The following is a 22,616-nucleotide window of genomic DNA, read 5'->3' as shown; positions in this document are numbered from 1 at the left end:
ATTGGGGTACGGGTTCCACACACACTGACTCTCACTGGGGTACGGGTTCCACACACACTCATTGGGGTACGGGTTCCACACAGGTATGGGGCAGAATTTTGAGGCCAGCAGGCGGGCGTGGTTGGTGGGCCCGGAAGCAGCTAGGAAATGGCCCGCCACCCACATTCGGCCTCCAACCGTGAAACGCGCCTCCTGACTGGTCGGAAAGGGCCGAGTGGGGGCTGGTGCCCATTGGCTGCCGGGTCCAATGGTGACCCAGTTGCTGGTTTAAAACCGGCCCAGGCAGCCCCTGGAAGGCTGATGTGGATGAACATCTCCTCTGCGTCTTCAACATTCAAGCAATGAAGTCGAGTGTGGCCGGAGACGCCAGGCGGGAGGCCAGGTCGGGTGGGCACTCAGCACCCGGCTTTTCTGATGAGTGCCTTGTGCTCATCCTGGAGGACGTGGCTGCCAGGAGGGACAGCCTTGAGATGGGAGGAGGAGGCCACCACACCTCACCAAGAGGGCATGGGAGGAGGTGGCAGCACTGGTGAGCAGCTGTGACGTGGTGCAGCGCACATGGATATAGTGCCGGAAGAGGTTCAATGACCTGCTGCGCTTAGGAAGGGTGAGTACCGTGTTGGCGTGGGTCAGCGTGCAGAAGTGTTAAGGTGTGGTCATCCCCCCACACCGTGGACCTCAGGGGCGCTGCAGTCTGAGTGCCAACTGTCATTCACACCAGACCTGGCCAAGGGGGTGAGCCCTGGCTGCTTGGACTGAGTGTCTTGCAGCTCGAGGGCCACGACTCGAATGTGCCCTGTGAGGTTTTCCTCAGCTGAGGTTGGCCAGGCTGCAATGGCGCTGCAGATCGAGAGTGGATTAATCAATGCTCCTCTGTCCTTTCAGGAGAAGACGAGCTATAACCAATTGGATAGGTCACATACAGGCGGAGGCTCCCCCAACCTGCTGCTTCTCTCCCAGTTCGAGCAGGACACACTGGAGCTGGAGAGCCAGCACGCTCCCCATGCAACCAGGCGTGGAGAGGGCGAGGGTGTCAGATGAAGATAAGAGCACAGTGCACAGAGGTGAGAGTTTCGGATTGTGCAGCCATTCTAGTGCAGTCCCTTCATTGATGTGAGCCTCAAACCTGGAGCCCCCATTGATCATTGGAAGATGATGGCACCATGATGCAGATCACCATTGTCTCACCAGCATGCCTGGCATGCACAGTGACAGTGTGATGACTTAAACTAATGATTTGTCCTTGTTCTCTCTTAGATTCATCAGCACGCACTTGTTCTTTGGACCCCGAGGAGCCACCCCTGACTCCAGAGGACCCCCAGGCTTCATTTTCACCTGTGTCACACACTCTCTCTGAACCAGGTGCCAGCGCAGATACCAGCACCTCGGTGGGCATTAGATCTGCGGCTAGAACATTGATGAGGGCACTTCACACACACTTGAGGTGCAGGCGTACGTAGAGAATGCCCAGGGCACTGGAAGTCGGAGGGCTGCTGGAGACCAGGACGATGCTCAGGCGAAAGCAGATGATGAGCCTCTGGAGTCGTTCATTAGGTGGCAGATGCTGGGTGTCCAGCGGGATGTGCGGGAGGATCTGGCGGAGATCTATGAGGGTCTGTGTGCCTTGGTCTCTGTTGTGGAGGAGTCCATGCGGAGCATCAGTACTGCGTTGACACTCATGGGCAAGCACAATGCCTCATCCATTGAGAGAGTGGTGACATTCATGGAGAGGCAGCTCCAGGGACAGAATCAGGGGTTCCTGGGGTTGTGATTGGACCCGCAAGCCCTCAGACAGGCACTGAGCTCAGGTGATCAGTGCCAGTGTGGGCGATGGACGAGGCACCCAGAATCCCAGCTAGGTGCCCGTCCATCAGTGGAGGGCAGGCAGGTCCAGAGTGACCTCACGTTGGCGCACGAGCTGCTCGTCATCTCTGCGGGCTCCTCTTAAGGCACTCCGAATTCTGCCAGCAACTCTTCTGTCCCTCTGCCAGTGACAGTGGTATCTGAGGCTGCGATGACTGGGGAGATGCCAGCCATGGCACTGGCCGCTCCCTCCCAGGCGGGGCCAGCACGGGCTCCAAGGTCATCAAGGCCAACAGGACAGCAGAGTGAGCAGGCTGTCTCCAATGCCGGTGCCAGCGAGGGGGGTGGGGGGCCGCAGTGTGGGGGGCAGCAGGACATAGCACTCACAAACATAAGTTAAAGGCACCATGAGCACAAGAGGGACTGGTCACAGATTATTTTCTGTTCATTTATGTTAGGTTTATTTGTCTGCTGGTGTGGACATCAACACCAGTAATGGTAAATGTCATAATGATTTCAATGTGATGAAAACACTAACTTTGCTTTCGTTCTGAAGGCCTGAGTATGTTTCACATTTTTTCTTTCTGGTGCAGGGTACACCAGTATGTAAGGCTGGATGCAAGTAACTCTAAACTTTATTGCACAGGCATTGAGTGTTTTTTGGGTGGAAATGAAAGGGTCATTTCAGACATTCGGGATGGAGGCAGCAGCCCCGGCATGAGGTGGAAGCAGATCCTTGTTAGCCTGGCTGAAGGAGTGTTGGATCAAAGCGTCCCTGCCTCCCTGGAGGTTACCAAGTTCTGCCTCCACATCCTCATCATTCTCCTCACCATGCTCCTCTTCTGACTCACCACTGGATTCATCCTCTGTGGCCTGTGCAGCTACATCAAGATCCTCTTCCTCCAGTGGGCCCCCCTTTGCCAGTGCCAGATTGTGGAGAGCGCAGCATTCAACCACTATCAGTGACACCTGCCCTGGGGGGTATTGTAGTGCTTCCCCTGAATGGTCCAGGTATTGGGAGCGCATCCTGAGAAGAGCAATGGTCCTCTCTACCACCGCCTTTGTGGATCCATGGCTCCTCTTGTAATGCTGCTCGGCCTCTGTTCTTGGGCGGAGTAGAGGTGTCATGAGCCACCTTTTCAAGGGATAGCCTTTGTCACCCATCAGCCATCCATCCAGTCGGGCTGGAGCACTGAAGAGCCTCAGCACCTGGGAGTGTCTCAGGATGTATGCGTCATGGGAACTGCCAGGGTACCTTGTACAGACTTGCAGAATCTGCATCCTGTGATCACAAACTATCTGCACATTCATGGAATGGAATCCCTTCCTGTTGACAAAGGCACCCGGCTGACCCGCTGGCGCCTTGATGGCCACATGTGTACAGTTGGTGTCACCCTGGAGGCGGGGAAACCCAGCAATCGCTCCAAAGCCTCTGGCTCGCTCCGCCCGGCTGGCCTCGTCCATACGGTAAAGAACAAAGGTCATTACCCACCTGAACAGAGCTTCTGTCACCAGCTTGATGCAACTGTGGACAGCTGATTGGGAGACTCCACACAGATCCCCCACTGACCCCCGGAAAGAGCTGGAGGCATAGAAGTTGAGGGCCACTGTGACCTTTCGAGCCACTGGCATGAGGTGTCCACCCACACAACCAGAGCTGATCTCAGGGACGATCATCTGACAAATGGAGGTTACTGTCTCCCTGGAGAGATGGAGCCTCCTTCGGCATTGCACCTCGGACATATTGAGGTAACTGCATCGCCGCCTGTAAACCCTGGCAGCAGGATAGTGGTGTCTTCTGTGGCCCCTTCTGCCTTGGACTACCTGCTGGCCCTGTGCCCCTTGTGCCTGCGCCTCTCCTCCCACAAATCGCTCCCCTGGACACTGCATTGGGACACCTGCCCCCCTCTCCCTTCTGCCCCTCTCTTCCTAAGAGGAGGTGCCACCAGCGGAGACCACAATCCCCATTACCAGGGTAAGGGAAGGCTGTCTGATACCTGGAAAGGTCCACATGGTCTGAATCCTCCAGGGGCCTTCGAGACGCCAGTGAGTCCTGAAATGAACCCTGGAAATGCTAAGAATGCAGCTCAGAATGGAGATGAAGCTGCCAAGTGCCAATAAGCAGCAAACTATCTCCTAAGCTCCTCACTACTCACATTGGCAATGCTGCTGAATCCTTTTTATCCCGCCCTTGGATGAGGTTTTTGAAATTGTCGGCTGCCTGCCTGCCTGTTTTGCCCGTGCGATGAGCTTGAAATCATGCAGGTAACGTAAAATACAGCTTAACTACCTTTTTAATGGCCTTAACTGGCCTCGTAATTGATGGTGGACACGGCTCCCACTCTCACTCGCACCCACCGAACAAAATATCGCACAATGATACCGGGACGCTCGCCTGATGTCATCATGCGCTATCGTGCGCTTGAGTGTGTCGGGCGCGCACCCGCACGCCGACCGAATAGTTCTGGCCATGCACTGGCTGGAATGCTCTGCTCCCGCCAGTTGTGGGAATTGTGGTGGGCGGGGGCACTAAATCGGCCATGATGGAAAATTAGTTTAGAATTTTGGCTCCTGACTTGGATGATGGGTTAAGGGCTTGTCATGTTTTCCAATGATCTAAGTTGGGAACCACATTTGTATTGACTTGCTTCTTGTGAATGCTCATTAGAAGGTCAGCTCACTAAAATTACACTCCCCCCTCCAAATTCAGTGCCCCGCCAGTGGGTAGTTAGAACAGTCTGATTCGTGGCTGTGTCTAAGTGGGGCACACCTGTCGGGCTTCAGATCACCCACGACTTGGAGGTCAGTGGATGCTCCTTTCGCTTTCCTTTAAGACTGTAGCTGTGAAACATCAGGTGCCAGTAACACAATCTGCACCAAGGCTGGGCACAGGAGGCAAGGCCAGTGCCAGCGGGGAGGGGCAAGAGAGAGGGTCAAGGAACAGAGTGAAAGACTGTCCTGGGGCAAGAGTTATAAGGCTGTCCAACTGTCCTGGAGCTGAGGCTACGCTGCTGGGGGCATATTGAAGGGACTGTCCTGGCGCTGTGTGGGTCACGTTAAAGGACTCTGCATGGTGTGCATGTCTTGGTCCCGGTCTTCGGCAGGGGCAGGCTTCTCTGGGCGGTGACGGTCATGCACAATATGGTGTGCAGGGCATGGTCAGTCAACTAAGGCATTTGGTCCTGGCAGTTCGAGTTGTGGTACTGAGTCAGAGGCACAGTAACGTTCAGGAGAGGCATCTGGATCCTGTAAGTCGGTAGCTGGAAAGTCATGAAGCAGTATTGGATGGTCTCATGGGGTAAGGGGTCCCGAAAAGTAGAGGCGCATGTGGCCACCAGAAGGGGTGGGTTCAGGTCAGCAAAGCGCATGGGGAGATCAACATTAAAGGGTTCGGGGGAGAGAGCAGGAATACCCACATGAACAATTGTGGGATCAAGGGCAACATGCGGAGGCCAGATAGTGACAGAAGGATGGGAATATGAACATAGGAACATAGGACTTAGGAGCAGGAGTAGGCCATTCAGCCCTTCGAGCCTGCTCCACCATTCAATAAGATCATTACAGATCCGGTTGTGTCTCAACTACACTTTGCTGTCTGCCCCCCATAACCTTTGACTCCCTTGTCTATCAAAAACCTGTCTAACTCAGCCTTGAATATATTCAATGGCCCAGCCTCCACTGCTCTCTGGGGAAGAGAATTCCACATAGTAATGACTCTTTGAGAGAAAAAAATCCTCCCTATCTCTGTCTTAAACGGTAGACCTCTTATTCTTAAATTGTGTCCCGCAAGGGGTGGCCTTGGTATGCCATGTGCAGACTGAGGGCAAGTCAAGGGTTAGAGACTGGATTCCTGCCTTGTACATGGAGGGAGGCCATCATATGGAGGGAGCACAGCATTGATTGCTTAATTGTATCCGTTCACAGATACGAAGAGGAGTGGAGAGTGCAGGCTTCAGGCAACGCTGTCTTGTTGATAGCTTTGATTAGAATGAGGAGAAGTAGGGCCCATTACCGATTGGCACATCTCTGGGAAGACCAATACCCTGAGGATAAGGAGGCAGCCGGGCCCCAGGAAGTCCCAGATGCTGATGAGGAGGGTCTAAATCCATTAAGGCGCTTGGCGTGGCCAAGGATCTACAGAAGACGGAGCTCGTACATGGAGATGAGTGAAAGACAGTACTGCAGGCACCTTCGCAAGTGACAAATGCCATTGCACACATGGATGCCCTCATGCCAGCGTGACAGCAGCCTAACAAGGCGGCTCTAACAGGAAAAACTTTCATCAATGGTGAATGTTGGCTGTCTCAAGAGGGAGCAACATCCAAACAGCACCATCTTTCCAAATGCCAGCTCCCATGGGTGAATAACACAGAGGCCTCATCTTACTACTGAGCCCCAATATGCCTTTGGGCATCAGGGCGCAGTGACCTGTTACTCGACAGCATACACCCAAAGCTGCGAGTTATGTTCGCATTCTCCTCACAGCGAGTGGCTTAGCAGGACCATCATTTGATTGTTTACAAATACTTCATATGCATTCGTCAGAAGCCTGCCAACTCTACGTCCTGCATTGCCCTGGCATTTGGGAGAGATGTGGCCCAGTCAGTACTGACCAAGCAGCCAGTGACAACTTCTTCCCTTCATAGATCCTGCTGAGCACACAGGAGATGTGCTGGAGCATCACTTTCATATCATTACAGTCCTCAACATTGTCCATCTCACAAAGGCCAACTCTTTTGATCTACCCTGAGTCAATGAGAACTGTCATTGCAATAAACTCCATATTGAGTTGTATATTGCCTTTACAGGAGGATTCGGTGGATCACCACTAGGTAGCCGTTCAGGAGCAAAGTAAAATCCTCACAGGTAAGTAGACAGCTTCATCAGGATGAGCGCACACCTCTGACATCATCCACTCATTCCCATCCAGCAGACATTTCAAATGTCACTGAGTGGAAACTACTTCCATCGTTCAGCATCATGTATGGGAAGACTGAGGTAATTAAGAAATGAATAATAAACAAAAACAAAAATACCTGGAAAAACTCAGCAGGTCTGGCAGCATCTGCGGAGAGGAACACAGTTAACGTTTCGAGTCCGAATGACCCTTCAACAGAACTAAATAAAAATAGAAGAGAGGTGAAATATAAGCTAGTTTAAGGTGGGGTGGGACAAGTAGAGCTGAATAGAGGGCCAGTGATAGGTGGAGATAACCAAAAGATGTCACAGACAAAAGGACAAAGGTGTTGAAGGTGGTGATATTATCTAAGGAATGTGCTAATTAAGCGTAGAAAGCAGGACGAGCAAGGTACAGATAGACCTAGTGGGGGTGGGGTGAAGGAATCGAAAAAGGCTAAAAGGTAGAGATAAAACAATGGATGGAAATATATTTAAAAATAATGGAAGTAGGTGGGAAAAGAAAAATCTGTATAAATTATTGGGAAAAAAAAGCAGGGGGGGGTGGAATTGGAAAGGGGGTGGGGTTGGAGGAGAGAGTTCATAATCTAAAATTGTTGAACTCAATATTCAGTTCGGAAGGCTGTAAAGTGCCTAGTCGGAAGATGAGGTGCTGTTCCTCCAGTTTGCGTTGAGCTTCACTGGAACAATGCAGCAGGCCAAGGACGGACATGTGGGCATGATAGCAGGGTGGAGTATTGAAATGGCAAGCGACGGGGAGGTCTAGGTAATGCTTGTGGACAGACCGAAGGTGTTCTGCAAAGCGGTCACCCAGTCTGCGTCTGGTCTCTCCAGTGTAGAGGAAACCGCATTGGGAGCAACGAATGCAGTAGACTAAATTGACGTTAACTGTGCTTCTCTCCGTAGATGCTGCCAGACCTGCTGAGTTTTTCCAGGTATTTTTGTTTTTGTTTTGGATTTCCAGCATCTGCAGTTTTTTGCTTTTATCTTAAAGAAATGAATAATGTTCAGCCTTGAACTCTGAGATGAAAAAACACTGCAGGGAGGCACGAAACTTATGGTGCTCAACAGTGAATACCACTTTTTCCAAAAACTCTTGTCATAAAATAAATTCCACTGCAAAATACACTTGGGAGAAAAGATTCTGACGTTGGTCGCGACGAACACTTGTTACATTTATAAACCCCACACTTCAGTGCAACAGCATCATGATAATCTCTACACTTGACAAGCAATTCTCATGAGGCCAAATGATGTCTGCCTGAGATCCAAGGGTCACAGGTATCGTCCAGTCCTCATTCTAACATATGAAGTGACTTTGTTCATGTCACTGATGTACAAATAAAGGAAATGAGATTGAGTGAGAGTTAATGGAACTGAGGGTCTAGGTGGGAGCTAATTGGTGGGGTACCCTTGGTTTTGGACCCTTGAATGAATGCGGAACTTTGCATCACATCGATTAACCATTGCATACCTGAGACTTGGAAAGGGATAAATGTGAACTATATTTACAAGTGAAGAGTATATAATGAATGAACACCAATGCCACCATCGTGCATTCAAAATTTCTTAATTTTTCATTACTGCTATGTCTAGTACTCCAGGGAGAGTCAGTGTGTGTGGAACCCGTACCCCAGTGAGAGTCGGTGTGTGTGGAACCCGTACCCCAGTGAGAGTCGGTGTGTGTGGAACCCGTACCCCAGTGAGAGTCGGTGTGTGTGGAACCCGTACCCCAGTGAGAGTCGGTGTGTGTGGAACCAGTACCCCAGTGAGAGTCGGTGTGTGTGGAACCCGTACCCCAGTGAGAGTCGGTGTGTGTGGAACCCGAACCCCAGTGAGAGTCGGTGTGTGTGGAACCCGTACCCCAGTGAGAGTCGGTGTGTGTGGAACCCGTACCCCAGTGAGAGACGGTGCGTGTGGAACCCGTACCCCAGTGAGAGTCGGTGCGTGTGGAACCCGTACCCCAGTGAGAGTCAGTGTGTGTGGGACCCGTACCCCAGTGAGAGTCAGTGTTTTTGTAAAGGTTGATCATGGATAACTGCAAGGAATCAAGACTTTTTTTGACGTGGTTTATTTGCATTAGATTACGTTGAAGAATTTTCAAAAAATCATAATTTATATCTGTAACTTTGTACAATATCCACAATAATTACATACCAGGTTCATCAGCAGGAAGTGCTCAGCAATCTGGTCAGAGTGTCTGCTGACCAGTAACTTCTCCGTCACCTACCCTCACCCTCTTCCCCGACCCCTCAAGCCATCTCCCTGTGTTTTTGTTATGAGGCAGTGTGGTTGTCAGGTAATGGAGGCTCTCTGTCTCGTTTCTTGTGTAGTTAGGAGCATAGTTCAGGGCGGAACTGAGCTCACTGCACTGTCACCCACAGCTGAACAGCCTTTCTCCCAAGGCTCACACCTGAAGAATAACCACCTGACAAGTTACTGGGGGCTAACCAAGGAACTGTCCTGAGTGACAGTTAATACCCACAGGGGAGGTGCAGGTGCAGGTTTTGTTACTTTTGCTCTTGGAATGACTGCATTTTTAAAAAACATAGTTTTTGTGATGTGAACATCAGTGGCCAGGCCAGCATTTATTGTCCATCACCTTGTCTCCCCTCCACTCAGTGGAGAGCTGCCTTCTTAAACCATTACAGTGTGTGTGTGTGTGTGTGTGTGATGATAATGCTCCCACTGTGCTGTTAGGGAGGGAATTCCAGGATTTATTTCTGTTCCTGCTGCTCTTGTCCCACTCCTTACACAGTCTGGGAATCTTCTGAGCCAACAGCACAGGAACTATCTTCGCTCCGAGAATGTGAGATTGCTTCAGTCTGCACATTCCCCAATAACCTCCTCTCTCCAATCCTGGACAGATTGCCATTCAGCTCCTTTTTAAAAGTAAAGATGAACCAATCCGCTTTTTCACTTGGAGTCAATTCCATTCCTGGTTTTACAGCTCAAAACCTCAGTGCTTCATTTGACATGGAGCCTTTGTTAAATGTCCCATTTATAATTATGCTACAGAGTGCCAGCTATAATATCCCTTTTTCACTTCTCTCTCCATTCTCGGCAGAACTTACGGCACATTCCATGCTGTAGCAACCGGCATTAAATGTAATGGGTGCTGGAGAGTCTGAATTCCCAGATTTATTTCTGATGAGTAGAAGCAGTGAGGAGAGAAAGCGGCTCCGCCAATCCCTCCAACATTAACTGCAAGTGAGTGGAGTGGTCAGCTATCTCGGTCAGCCGGGCTCAGATTCCGTGGACATGGCTCCATGTTGACTGCAACTCCCATCCCACTGCGTCCAGAGGGCATGACAGACACCTCCGTCCATTCATCTTTCTCTGGGTCGTAACATTCCACACTGTCGAGAAAACCTTTCTGATTAAAGCCTCCTAAACAAATGAAGAAAGAAGAAATTATTTCAATTGTTAATGTTTAGAAGCTCAGGTTGACGCAAACCCAAAGGCTCGCTTGGCAAGAACACCAATGAATTTGGTCCTGAGGCACACAGTCTGTGGCGGGTATATTACCAGCAGACAAAAGACCATTCAACCTATTGTGTCTGTGCAGCTCTTTGTTTAAGTAATCCAAACTAATCCCACTGCCCCACTCTCTCCCCCTAGCCCTGTATCAATTCCAAACTAATCCCACTGCCCCACTCTCTCCCCCTAGCCCTGTATCAATTCCAAACTAATCCCACTGCCCCACTCTCTCCCCCTAGCCCTGTATCAATTCCAAACTAATCCCACTGCCCCACTCCCTCCCCATAGCCCTGTATCAATTGGTCATGAAGTTATTAATTGTATATAATATTTTGGAAGAAATAGAGGTCAAGTCTGTGATTGTGTCTTAATGTGTCTTTATGGGGAGGCGATGGTGTAGTGGTATTGTCTCTGGACTAGCAACCCAGAGACCCAGGGTAATGCTCTGGGGACCCGGGTTCGAATCCCCCATGGCAGATGGTGGAATTTGAAATCAATAAAAATCTGGAATTAAAAGTCTGATGATGACCATGAAACCATTGTTGATTGTTATAAAAACCCATCTGGTTCACTAATGCCCTTTAGGGAAAGAAATCTGTTGTCCTTACTTGGTGTGACTCCAGACCCTCTATGGCTGACTCTTAATGCCCTCTGAAATGACCTAGCAAGCCACTCACTCAGTTGTAACAAGCCACTACAAAGACACAAAAAAAGGAATGAAACCAGACGGATCAACCTAGGCACTGGAAACGACAAAGGTAATCGCAGCCGTCCAACATCTGGGGGCTGGGAGAGCTGTCTCACAAACTAGTCAAGCAACAGCCTGACATAGTCATCCTCACGGAATCATACCTTACAGACAATGTCCCGTACTCCCCCATCACCATCCCTGGGTTTGTCATGTCCCAACGGCAGGACAGGCCCAACAGAGGTGGCAGCACAATATAATACAGCCAGGAGGGAGTTGCCCTGGGTAATCCTCAACATCGACTCCAGACCGTAAGAAGTCTCATAGCATCAGGTCAAACATGGGCAAGGAATCCTCCTGCTGATTACCTCCCTTAGCTGATGAATCAGTGCTCCTCCATGTTGGACACCACTTGGAGGAAGCATTGAGGGTGGCAAAGGTGCAGAATATACTCTGGATGGGGGACTTCAATGTCCATCACCAAGAGTGGCTCAGTAGCACCACTACTGACCGAGCTGGCCAAGTCTTAAATAACATAGCTGCCAGACTGGGTTTGCAGCAGGTGGTGAGGGAACCAACAAAAGAGAAAAACATACTTGACCTCATCCTCACCAACCTGCCTGCTGCAGATGCATCTGTCCATGACAGTATCGGCAGGAGTGACCACCACACAGTCATTGTGGAGACGAAGTCCTGCCTTCACATTGAGGATACCCTCCATCATGTTGTGTGGCACTACCACTGTGCTAAAAGGGATACATTTCAAACAGACCTAGCAACTCAAGACTGTGCAACCATGAGGCACTGTGGGCCATCAGCAGCAGCTGAATTGTACTCAAAACACAATCTCTAACCTCATGGCCCAGCATATCCCCCACTCTACCATTACCACCAAGCCAGGGGATCAACCCTGGTTCAGTGAAGAGTGCAGAAGGGCATGCCAGGAGCAGCACCAGGCACACCTAAAAATGAGGTGTCAACCTGATGAAGCTATAACACAGGACTACTTGCGTGTCAAACAGTATAAGCAGCAAGTGATAGACAGAGCTAAGCGATCTCACAACCAATGGATCAAATCTAAGCTCTGCAGTCCTGCCACATCCAGTCGTGAATGGTGGTGGACAATTAAACAACTAACGAGGAGGAGGAGGCTCCACAAATATCCTCATCCTCAATGATGGAGGAGGCCAGAACAGCAGTGCAAAAGATAAGGCTGAAGCATTTGCTACAATCTTCAGCCAGGAGTGCCGAGTGGATGATCCATCTCGGCCTCCTCCAGAGGTCCCAAGCATCACAGATGCCAGTCTTCGGCCAATTCGATTCACTCCATGTGATATCAAGAAACGGCTGAAGGCACTGGATACTGCAAAGGCTATGGGCCCTGACAATACTCCGGCAATAGTACTGAAGAGTGGTGCTCCAGAACTTGCCGCGCCCCTAGCCAAGCTATTCCAGTACAGTTATAACACTGGCATCTACCCGGCTATGTGGAAAATTGCCCAGGTATGTCCTGTACACAAAAAGCAGGACAAATCCAACCCTGCCAATTATCGCCCCATCAGCCTACTCTCGATCATCAGTCAAGTAATGGAAGGGGTCATCAACAGTGCTATCAAGTGGCACTTGCTTAGCAATAACCTGCTCACTGATGCCCAGCTTCGGTTCCGTCATGACCACTCAGCTCCTGATCTCATTATAGCCTTGGTTCAAACATGGACAAAGGAGCTGAACTTCCGAGGTGAGGTGAGAGTGACTGCCCTTGACATCAAGGCAGCATTTGACTGAGTGTGGCATCAAGAAGCCCTAGCAAAACTGGAGTCAATGGGAATCGGGGGAAAACCCTCCGTTGGTTGGAGTCATACCTAGCACAAAGAAAGATGGTTGTGGTTGTTGGAGGTCAGTCATCTCAGCTCCAGGACATCACTGCAGGAGTTCCTCAGGAGGTGCCTTAGGCCCAACCATCTTCAACTGCTTCATCAATGACCTTCCTTCCACCATAAGGTCAGAAGTGGGGATGTTCGCTGATGATTGCATAATGTTCAGCACCATTCACGACTCCTCAGACACTGAGGCAGCCCATGTCCAAATGCAGCAAGACCTGGGCAATATCCAGGCTTGGGCTGACAAGTGGCAAGTAGCATTCACGCCACACAAGTGTCAGGCAATGACCATTTCCAACAAGAGAGAATCCAACCACCGCCCCTTGATGTTCACTGGCATTATCATCACTGAATCCCCCACTATCAACATCCTGGGGGTTACCATTGACCAGAAATTGAATTGTACGAGCCCTATAAATACTGTGGCTACAAGAGCAGGTGAGGCTAGGAATCGTGCGACAAGTAACTCACCTCCTGGCTCCCCAAAGCCTGTCCACCATCTACAAGGCACATGTCAGGAATGTGATGAAATACTTCCCACTTGCCTGGATGAGTGCAGCTCCCACAACACTCAAGAAGCTGGACATCGTCCAGGACAAACCAGTCCGCTTGATTAGCGCCACATCCACAAACACTCACTCCCTCCACCACCGACGCACAATGGCAGCAGTGTGTGCCGTCTACAAGATGCACTGCAGGAATTCACCAAGGCTCCTTAGACAACACCTTCCAAACTCACGACCACTACCATCTAGAAGGACAAGGGCAGCAGATAGATGGGAACATCATCACCTGGAAGTTCCCGTCCAAGTCACTCTCCATCCTAATTTGGAAATGTATCGCCGTTCCTTCACTGTCGCTGGGTTAAAATCCTGGAACTCCCTCTCTAACAGTACTGTGGATGTACCTACACCACATGGACTGCAGCGGTTCAAGAAGGCAGCTCACCACCACCTTCTCAAGCGCAACTAATGATGGAAAGAAAAAAATTGGATTGAAACCAGCTAGTCTGGGTGCTTTGATGTGTACTAGTTTTGATATGTAAGAGAGATAGAGTTCATTTGCATTTTTTGAATGAAATGGGGGGGGGAAAATGGACACCTATCTAGCAGATACCAAGTAATATGTTTATATTACTAATAAAATTGGTACTCTGAATTGGGTTTTATTGTTAGAGAGGTTTACTTCAGAGGTTGTTGATACAATGAGAATTAATATTCAGTGGGCAGTGGTAGGTATAACAAGACAACCATTTTGGGTGTGCAGAGCAGAGGCAGCTGTAAGCCGCCAACTGGCTCCACAGGAACCAAAGTGAAAAGAATCTCATTTTGAGTTTGTAAGGTGAAAATGCTTTGCCTGGCATTTGGTTAAGTCTAAGGGTTGCTGTTGCCTTAATGGAGATTAGTTTGGGAATTTGTAGCCATGTGTATATATATTTTAACCTGTGTAAATTAATAAAATGTTTCATTTAGTTTAATGTAAAACCTCAAAAACTGGTGGTCTGATTCCTGAATTTAGAGTCACATCTCAAACATAACACTTAAAATTATAGGTTATGACAGCTGTTTAAAGTTTGGCTCTGGGATTTTTAAAATAACTCCGCTTTACCAACTGCATCAGTCATAACACACTCCCAGACCAATCCCACTACCCCACTCTCTCCCCATAGCCCGTATCAATCCCAAACTAACTCCACTATCCTGCTTTTTCCCCATGGCCCTGTAACAATCCCAAACTAAGTCCACTGCCCCTCTCTCTCTCCCCATAGCCTGTATCAATCCTAAACTAGCCCCAGTACCCCACTCTCTCACCATAGCCCTGTATCAATCCCCAAACTAATCCCACTGACCCACTCTCTCCCGATAGCCCTATATCAATCCCAAACTAAACCACTTCTCCACTCTCTCCCCATAGCCCTCTATTACCCCAAACTAATCCCACTGTCCCACTCTCTACCTGTAGCCCTGTATCAATCCCAAACTAATCCCGCTGCCCCACTCTCTCCCCATAGTCCTGTATCAATCCCAAACTAATCCTGCTGCCCATGCTCTCCCTATACTTCTGTATCTTCTTCTGCCTCATGTTTTATTACTCACTATATATAATGGTATCTGCCTCAACCCCTCTATGATGCAAAGTGTTCTATGCTTCAACATCTGTGTAAAGACATTTGTCCTATGACCCCTGCTCTTTCAGCTTCCATTTTAAACTGATGTCCCCTTGTCACTTAGTAGAAATTTTAAAGTTTTAGGATATTAAGATCCTCCATTAATCTCCCTTCATCTTTCTCTGACCATTGAAAACACCCTCAGTATCTCAAGTCTCTCCTTGTATCTGTGTTACCAATTAGCGCACTTAATACTCCAACTGTGGTTCATTTTTGAAAATTTATCAGTTCTGTTTAATGCTTGCACTTATTGCACTAATTTCTCAAGCGCTGTTGCTTCATTTCTGGCTTTATCTCCCTGTGATCTCTCTCATGAGGAATTGTATAATTGACCCTTGTCTACAGACCTATTTTTCTTGTAACCTCTCATTAAACTGCCCCTCAGCTTCTACCCTTGGTCTCTGCTGATTTCACCTACAACAAGCAATATGTTCTCTAAACTTATATTGTTACAATCTTCCAAAATCTCCGCTGTCCTCCAATTCTGGCGTCTTGCACATCTCTGATTCCCTTCACCCCACCATTGGTGGCTGTGCCTTCAGCAGCCTCAGTATTCAGCTCTGGAATTCCCTCCCTAAACCCCTCGGCCTCTCCTCCTTCCTAATTTTCTGACCAAACTATTGGCCAGCTGACCTAATATGGCTTCGGTTCTGATGAAAAATTGTCAACCTGAAACTCACGATTATATGGTCGTGGGTGATATCGGGGTGTGGGTGATATCAGGGTAGGGGTGACATCGTGGTGGGGGGTGACATCGTGGTGGGGGGGGTGACATCGTGGTGGGGGGGGTGACATCGTGGTGGGGGGGGTGACATCGTGGTGGGGGGGGTGACATCGTGGTGGGGGGGGTGACATCGTGGTGGGGGGGGTGACATCGTGGTGGGGGGGGTGACATCGTGGTGGGGGGGGTGACATCGTGGTGGGGGGGTGACATCGTGGTGGGGGGGGTGACATCGTGGTGGGGGGGGTGACATCGTGGTGGGGGGGGTGACATCGTGGTGGGGGGGGTGACATCGTGGTGGGGGGGGTGACATCGTGGTGGGGGGGGTGACATCGTGGTGGGGGGGGTGACATCGTGGTGGGGGGGGTGACATCGTGGTGGGGGGGGTGACATCGTGGTGGGGGGGGTGACATCGTGGTGGGGGGGGTGACATCGTGGTGGGGGGGGTGACATCGTGGTGGGGGGGGTGACATCGTGGTGGGGGGGGTGACATCGTGGTGGGGGGGGTGACATCGTGGTGGGGGGGTGACATCGTGGTGGGGGGGTGACATCGTGGTGGGGGGGTGACATCGTGGTGGGGGGGTGACATCGTGGTGGGGGGGTGACATCGTGGTGGGGGGGTGACATCGTGGTGGGGGGGTGACATCGTGGTGGGGGGTGACATCGTGGTGGGGGGTGACATCGTGGTGGGGGGTGACATCGTGGTGTGGGTGATAGCTGGATGCGGATGATATCATGGTATGGGTGGTATCGGGGTAAGGGTGCACATGGTACTGGAGTAGCGAGGAAGTGTAACTCAGCACATACTGAGGATTGCATGTGTGATCTTCCTGGGATATTTTTAGCAATGTCTTTCCTAATAGAGGAATAGGGAGATCCAGGAATATCTTCCAGTGCTCATGAACATGACCCTTACCCAGTGCATAGATTTTGCCCCGATAGGCAGTTACTCCCATTGCACTCCGACTCTGCTTCATACTGGCAACGTTCTCCCATTTATCGGCCTCTATGCTGTATCGCTCAACTGATGAGAACTGTTCCCTTCCATCGTAACCCCCAGCAACGTAGATGTAATTGTTCAATGCAACAACACCTGGAGAGAAGTCAACACAGGTCAGACCATCAGTGAAAGAGAGAGGGAGATGGTCTATGAGCAAACCCCTACACCAACATAACCAAAACCCTTCGCCTTATATATAACACACACCTCAAATCTTGTTTGATAATACTCCAGTGAAGCACCTTGGGATGTTTTATTACATTAAAGGTGCTTTATAAATGCAACCTGTTGTTGATTTAACAGAGGTTTAAAATTATGAAGACACAGGACAGAGTAAATAGAAACAGACAGTTTCTAGTGTTTAAGGTGTCTAAATTAAAGAGCTATTGATGTAAAATTCAATGTAGCTAGAATCATAGGAACAGGAGGAGGCCATTCAGCCCCTTGAGCCTGTTCCCAATGCAATCATATTATGGCTAATCTCTATCTTAAACTCTATTGAAACACCTTTGCTCCACTTCCCTGAATCTCCTTACCCAACAAAAATCTATCGATCACAGCCAGGAAATTTTCATCTGACCCTCAGCCTTAGCAGCCTTCTTGGGGGACAGAGCTCCAGATTTCCACAATCTTTGGGCAGAATTTTTATGGTCCCCCGCCAGCGAGTTTGTAGGCAAGGGGCGGCCGTAAGATCTTTGGATGGCTTTCCCGTGGGCTCCTGCACACCCCGACCGCTCTGAAAATTTTACGGTGCGATAGGTAAGGTCTAGGCCAGCCCAGCATCTGCCCTTGCCTCAGTTAAGGCCTCTAAGTGGCCAATTAATGACAGTTACCGGCCATTTCTCACCCAGCCTGGGGGGTGGGAGGTGTGGTATTTCCATTAACAGCCTCCTTTCAACATTTCAACATACCCGCCAAGTGGTCTGGATCCTGCGGGTAATCCCCCCCTTCCTCCCTCTCCACGAACACCCCCACCCCACCCTGCCTATCCCGCTAGGCCTCACTCTGGCCCTCCCCAAACTGACCTGGTGCTGGACCCCTGGGATTTGGACTCTGGGATTTGGACTCTGGGGACTGCCTGCAATCCCAGTCCTGTCCACTGCAGCTTCTGGCGCTGGTGGGACTGGAGCGCTGCGAGCCAATCAGATTGGCCAGCAGCTCTCTAAGGCGGGACTTCCTCCTGAGTGAGGGATGGAAGTCCCGTCTCCAGTCAATTGACGCTTGTTGGAATGTTAAATGGCTGTGGAGCAGCAAGTATCATTTAAACCCCCTCGATCAGATAACCCCTTAATCTTCTAATCTCTAGGGAAAGACTAGTCTTTGTAACCTCACCACATAATTTAACCCTTTTAGCCCCAGTATCATTCGGGTGAATCTGCATTGCATCCCCTCCAAGGTCAATATCTCCTTTCTGAGAACTGAACACAGTTCCTCCAGATGGGTTCAACAGCATAACTCCCCCGTCTGCATTCCAATCCCCTTCTGATAAAGGCCAATATTCCAAGAACCTTTTTGATTGACTTTTGTACCCATCAAAAAAGTCAACTCCTTCATGAAAGGTGGGTGGGGTTAACTAGAGGGGTTGAGGGAAAGATATCACAATAGAAGTTGCCCTTTAATTCCTCTAAATATTCAGTGGGAAGCCTCACCTGCTCCACTGCGAGGGGAACCCATTGGAGTGATGGAGTTCCACTCATCCTTCTCAGGGCGGTAACACTCCACACTGTTCAAACGGTTCCCTCCATCAAAACCACCAATCACATACAAGAGTCCATTCCACACTGTCACCCCAGCGCCAATACGACGAGCCTTCATTGGTGCTATGAATGTCCACTGGTTCATTTCTGGATCATATCTACAAACAAAATAGCGATGGAACGTAAACACACCAGAAAGCATTTTCTCATCTCTAACCTTTCCCAATGCCCTCCACAGCCTCAATTCCCCACTCTGCCCAATGCTCTTCCCCTCCTGAAAGTCCTGCTTATCAATGGAGTTTGGCTTCTGGAGGGGAAGCAGAGACCTGAGCGACACTTGGCAGTGTCTTCATTCTCCAGATGTTGTCTTGCCAGAGAGAGCTAGTCAACTGCGGAGGCATCACGCTGTCTTCACCTGAGATCCATACATATATATGTTCCAGTCAAGGTAGTGAGAACAGCTCACCCTCTCTGCTCTGACTCTATTCCAGCTTCCCCAGCTGAGATCAGCTCCCTCAAATCCTGGATGGTACCAAGGACTATCTGGTTTAGGAACATAGAAACAGGAGGAGGCCATTCAGCACCCGCCCCCCCCAAGTCTGTTCCAACATTCCATTAGGTGACAGCTGATCTTAACTTCATCTACCCATCTTGGATCTATAATCCTTAATCCCTAGTCCAACAAAATCTATCGATCTCAATTTTGAAATTTCCAATTGATCCCAAGCCTCAAATGCTCTTCAGAGGAGAGAGTTTCAGATTTGCATTACACTTGTAAGAAGGTGCTTCCTGACATTACCATGACTCGAATTTTATGGTTTTGATCTGTACTCCCCCCACCACAGCAAATAGTTTCTATTGATCCTATCAAATCCTTTAATCATCTTAAACCTGCTCAATTAAATCACCCCTTAATCTTCTAAACTCAAGGGAATACAAGTCTAGTTTATGCAACCTGTCCTCATACTTAACCCTTTTAGCCCTGGTTTCATTGTGGTGAATCTGCGCTGCTCCCCCTCCAAGGCCAATATCACCTTCCTGAGGAGCAATGCCCAGAACTGAACAAAGTTCCTCCAGATGGACTCTGACTGGAGCTCGGTACAGCAATAGTAAAATAGTATTGCAGGCGCCTTCAGATTTGAGCCAACATTCCATTAGTCTTTTCAATTATTTTTTGTACCTGTCCACTCATTTTTAGTGATTTTTCTACTTGGAGCCCTAAATCACTCTGCTCCTCCACATTTCCTAACTCTCATCATTTAGAAACTATTCTGTTTTTCCTTCCTTTGGGACAAAATGGATGACCTCTCAACTTCCCAGTATTGACCTCCACCTGCCACAGTTTTGAACACTCATCTTGTCTTTCAATGCCCCTTTCCGACTTTCTGCTCCCATCCACATTATTTCTTCTGCCACCTAACGTAAGTCTAAATGATGCAGTTGGTCACAGTGCCACACACTCCGTGATCTTTGCCTTCACATGTAACCCTTTCCCGCCAGCCAGTTCTGAGAAACTTAAACCCCATCACTCCCAGTCCCTCTGTGGCCACTTACTTCTCAGCACTGCGGTGGTGCGAGGACCCGCAGGAACCCCCGACAGCGTAAATGGCTCCGTCGATCACCCCGACTCCCACCCGGTTCCTGGGCACGTTCATTGGCGCCCGTTGAATCCACTGGTTGGTCATCGGGTTGTAACACTCCAGGGTGCCCGAGTCCACATTCTCATCCTGCGAGTTATTCCTGCCGCCCACTGTATAAAGGAGGCCCAACACCACGCAAGAGCCCGTCCCACTGCGAGGCACTGGCATGTCCGCCAGCCGCAGCCACTGTCCTGTCCTGGGGCTGAAGGCTTCCATGTTTGGGAGGGAGCGGTGCAGGTACCCCCCGGCTACGTAGATCAGCTGGTTCCCGCGCTGTTTGACGGGGGGCAGCGGTTTGCGGAGGTACATTTCCTGGAAGATCTTGGAGAGGAAATCCCGACACGGGTTGGCCTTGTCAAGAATCGGGCATTCCTGCAGCTGGTGCTTGAGGAACCTAAGGGGCAGAGCGTAGATGTGGAGGGCATTAAGGAGTGCGTGGAAGTACTGGGTTCGACCCTCCAGGTCCCAGCGCACCCATTCTACACAGGCCTTATAAACCTCCGATTCGCAGAGCACATTCAGCCCATCCTGACTGATGAGGTCCAGAAGTTGGCAGTGCGTCAGGTTAAAGAATTCCTCCTCCTTCGTCACCTAGTAGAGACAAACTACAGCTCAGGACCAAGTCTGGAACAGCAACTCGGGGTGATGGGGTGGTTCTGGGGTTGGGGAAAGTTGGGAAGGGGAGAGCAGGGTAGAAGCAGACAGGGGACAGAGAGAGGAGAGACCAGGATCAAAGTCAGAAGGAGACAACTGCAAATAGAGTGCACAAACCAGAGATAGAGAGAGGGAGAAAATCAGAGGAAGCAAGAGGAGGTGGGGGGGGTGCGGGGTGGGGGTGCGGAGGGAGAGAGAGAGAAAAAGAGAGAGAGAGAGAGACAAAAAGAGAGAGAGAGAGACAAAAAGAGAGAGAGAGAGAGAGAAAAAGAGAGAGAGAGAGAAAAAGAGAGAGAGAGAGAGAGAGACAAAAAGAGAGAAAGAGAAAAAGAGAGAAAGAGAGAAGGGAGGGAGAGATAGGAATGGAGAGTGAGCGAAAGAAGGGAGGGAGAGAGAGGGATGAAGAGTCAGTGAAAGAGACCAGAGACGAAGAGGGAGATTGATTTGGTGTACTGTATATGGATTTACAGAAGGCGTTGTATAATAAACACATAATAGACTCGTTGGCAAAATTGAAGGCGGTGATTAAAGCATTGGTGGCTGCAGGGATACAAAACTGGCTAAAGGACAGAAAGCAGAGAATGGTGTCGGCAGTTGTTTTTCAGACCAGGGTGGGGTGTACAATGGTGACCCCGGGGGTCAGTGTTGGGGCCACTGCTCTTTTTGATTCCCATTAATAACCTGGACTTAGGTTTTCAGGGCATAATTTCAAAGTTTGAAGATGACACAAAGTTTGAAATATAGTAAACAGTGAGGAGAGCAGGTTTCTGGAGGACATAGATTGGTGAAATGGGCAGACACGTGGCCAATGCAGTTTAACACAGAGAAGCGTGAAGTGAAGTGTCTGGAGTGGGGTTCAAACCCACACCGCCAGCTATCTGAGGGGGTGAGGCTCATGCCCCACCCATGCCGCGCTGACACGATTCCTATTGAGCCACGGGAAGTATGATGCGGAGTGGATTTCCCAGTTTACCTCAGTGAAGTGAATGTTGATGTATTCCTTCCCTCTCTGGCGAAGCTCGGTGCAGCCAATCTGTTCGGCAAACTGGCAGATGCCAATGGCATTGGCAGAGTCCAGATTCTTGATCAGGAAGTCACAGCAGGCATTGACCACACCCTCCACCTGGTACATGGTGCTGGCTAGGAGGAGCTGCAGTACACACTGCTCACCCACTGAGACCCGGGAGGTGTAGGCAAAGTCAATCAGCCGCTCCATCACCTTGGGGTGGATGCCATGGATCTTGACTTCAGGTGCCTGGCGCTCCCGCAGATTGCTGGTGAACATGGCCCTGAAGACAGGGCTGCAGGCAGACAGGACAATCCGATGTGCAGCAAATGTCTGTTCCTTCCCACCATGGGCCACCCGCACATTCACATCGCAAAGCTGCCTGTCTCGCCTCAACTCCTGCATGACACTCAAAGCTCGGGGTGGATGGCTCCCAACAGTATAATCCAAATATCCATGACCTTTCAGTGATGGAACAACGACTGCTACACAGTTAACTGTCAGATTGGCATCTTTCCTCTTGGAGTAAAACATTATTATATCGGGGGTGGAGGGTGGGTGGGGGGGCGGGGGTTTCTGCTCTCCCCTTCCTTACAGAGTGGCTGTTTTTGGGCTTTCTTTCGGTTGTGGAGGTTTCCGAGGCCAGGTGACCGGTCACTATCTCACCTCACTGTCCCGTTACTAAACACACTTCTGCCCACTCCATCCTTATCCCTCTCCCAGGCCGAAACTCACAAATTCCACTGCTTTTCCAACATTCTTCTTCCTGTTTTCTGGAGTGAGAATCTCCCTCATGAACAAAACAGTTTCTCTGTCCAGAGATCGAGGAGAGGGCGGAAAATGGACAAATGTTTTCGGGATGATAGGACCAATCCCTCAGGATTCAGCGCCTGGGCCTTTGATTGATACTTTGAAGCACCAAAACCCTAGTTGCAGACTTCAGTCACAGTCAAGGGCAGCATT

At 49.9% G+C, this 22,616-nt stretch overlaps 1 protein-coding gene across 1 annotated transcript; it reads right to left on the bottom strand.

Moving 5' to 3' along the window:
- Positions 1-8,782: 8,782 nt before the first annotated feature.
- LOC144689054 (kelch-like ECH-associated protein 1A) lies at positions 8,783-22,194 on the bottom strand. Its single transcript, XM_078556194.1, has 5 exons — positions 21,621-22,194; positions 19,908-20,584; positions 18,306-18,511; positions 16,573-16,749; positions 8,783-10,110 (listed from the first exon to the last, which is right to left on the bottom strand). The coding sequence occupies exons 1-5, from the start codon at positions 22,185-22,187 to the stop codon at positions 9,944-9,946; spliced, it is 1,794 nt and encodes a 597-aa protein (XP_078412320.1). The 5' UTR covers positions 22,188-22,194; the 3' UTR covers positions 8,783-9,943.
- Between the last annotated feature and the right edge of the window lie 422 nt (positions 22,195-22,616).

The sequence above is a fragment of the Cetorhinus maximus genome, chromosome 13 (assembly GCF_964194155.1).
Source record: "Cetorhinus maximus chromosome 13, sCetMax3.hap1.1, whole genome shotgun sequence".
NCBI classification, from domain to species: domain Eukaryota; kingdom Metazoa; phylum Chordata; class Chondrichthyes; order Lamniformes; family Cetorhinidae; genus Cetorhinus; species Cetorhinus maximus.
The sequence above is the reverse complement of the archived record's forward strand: the minus strand, read 5'-3'. Positions and strand labels throughout refer to the sequence as shown.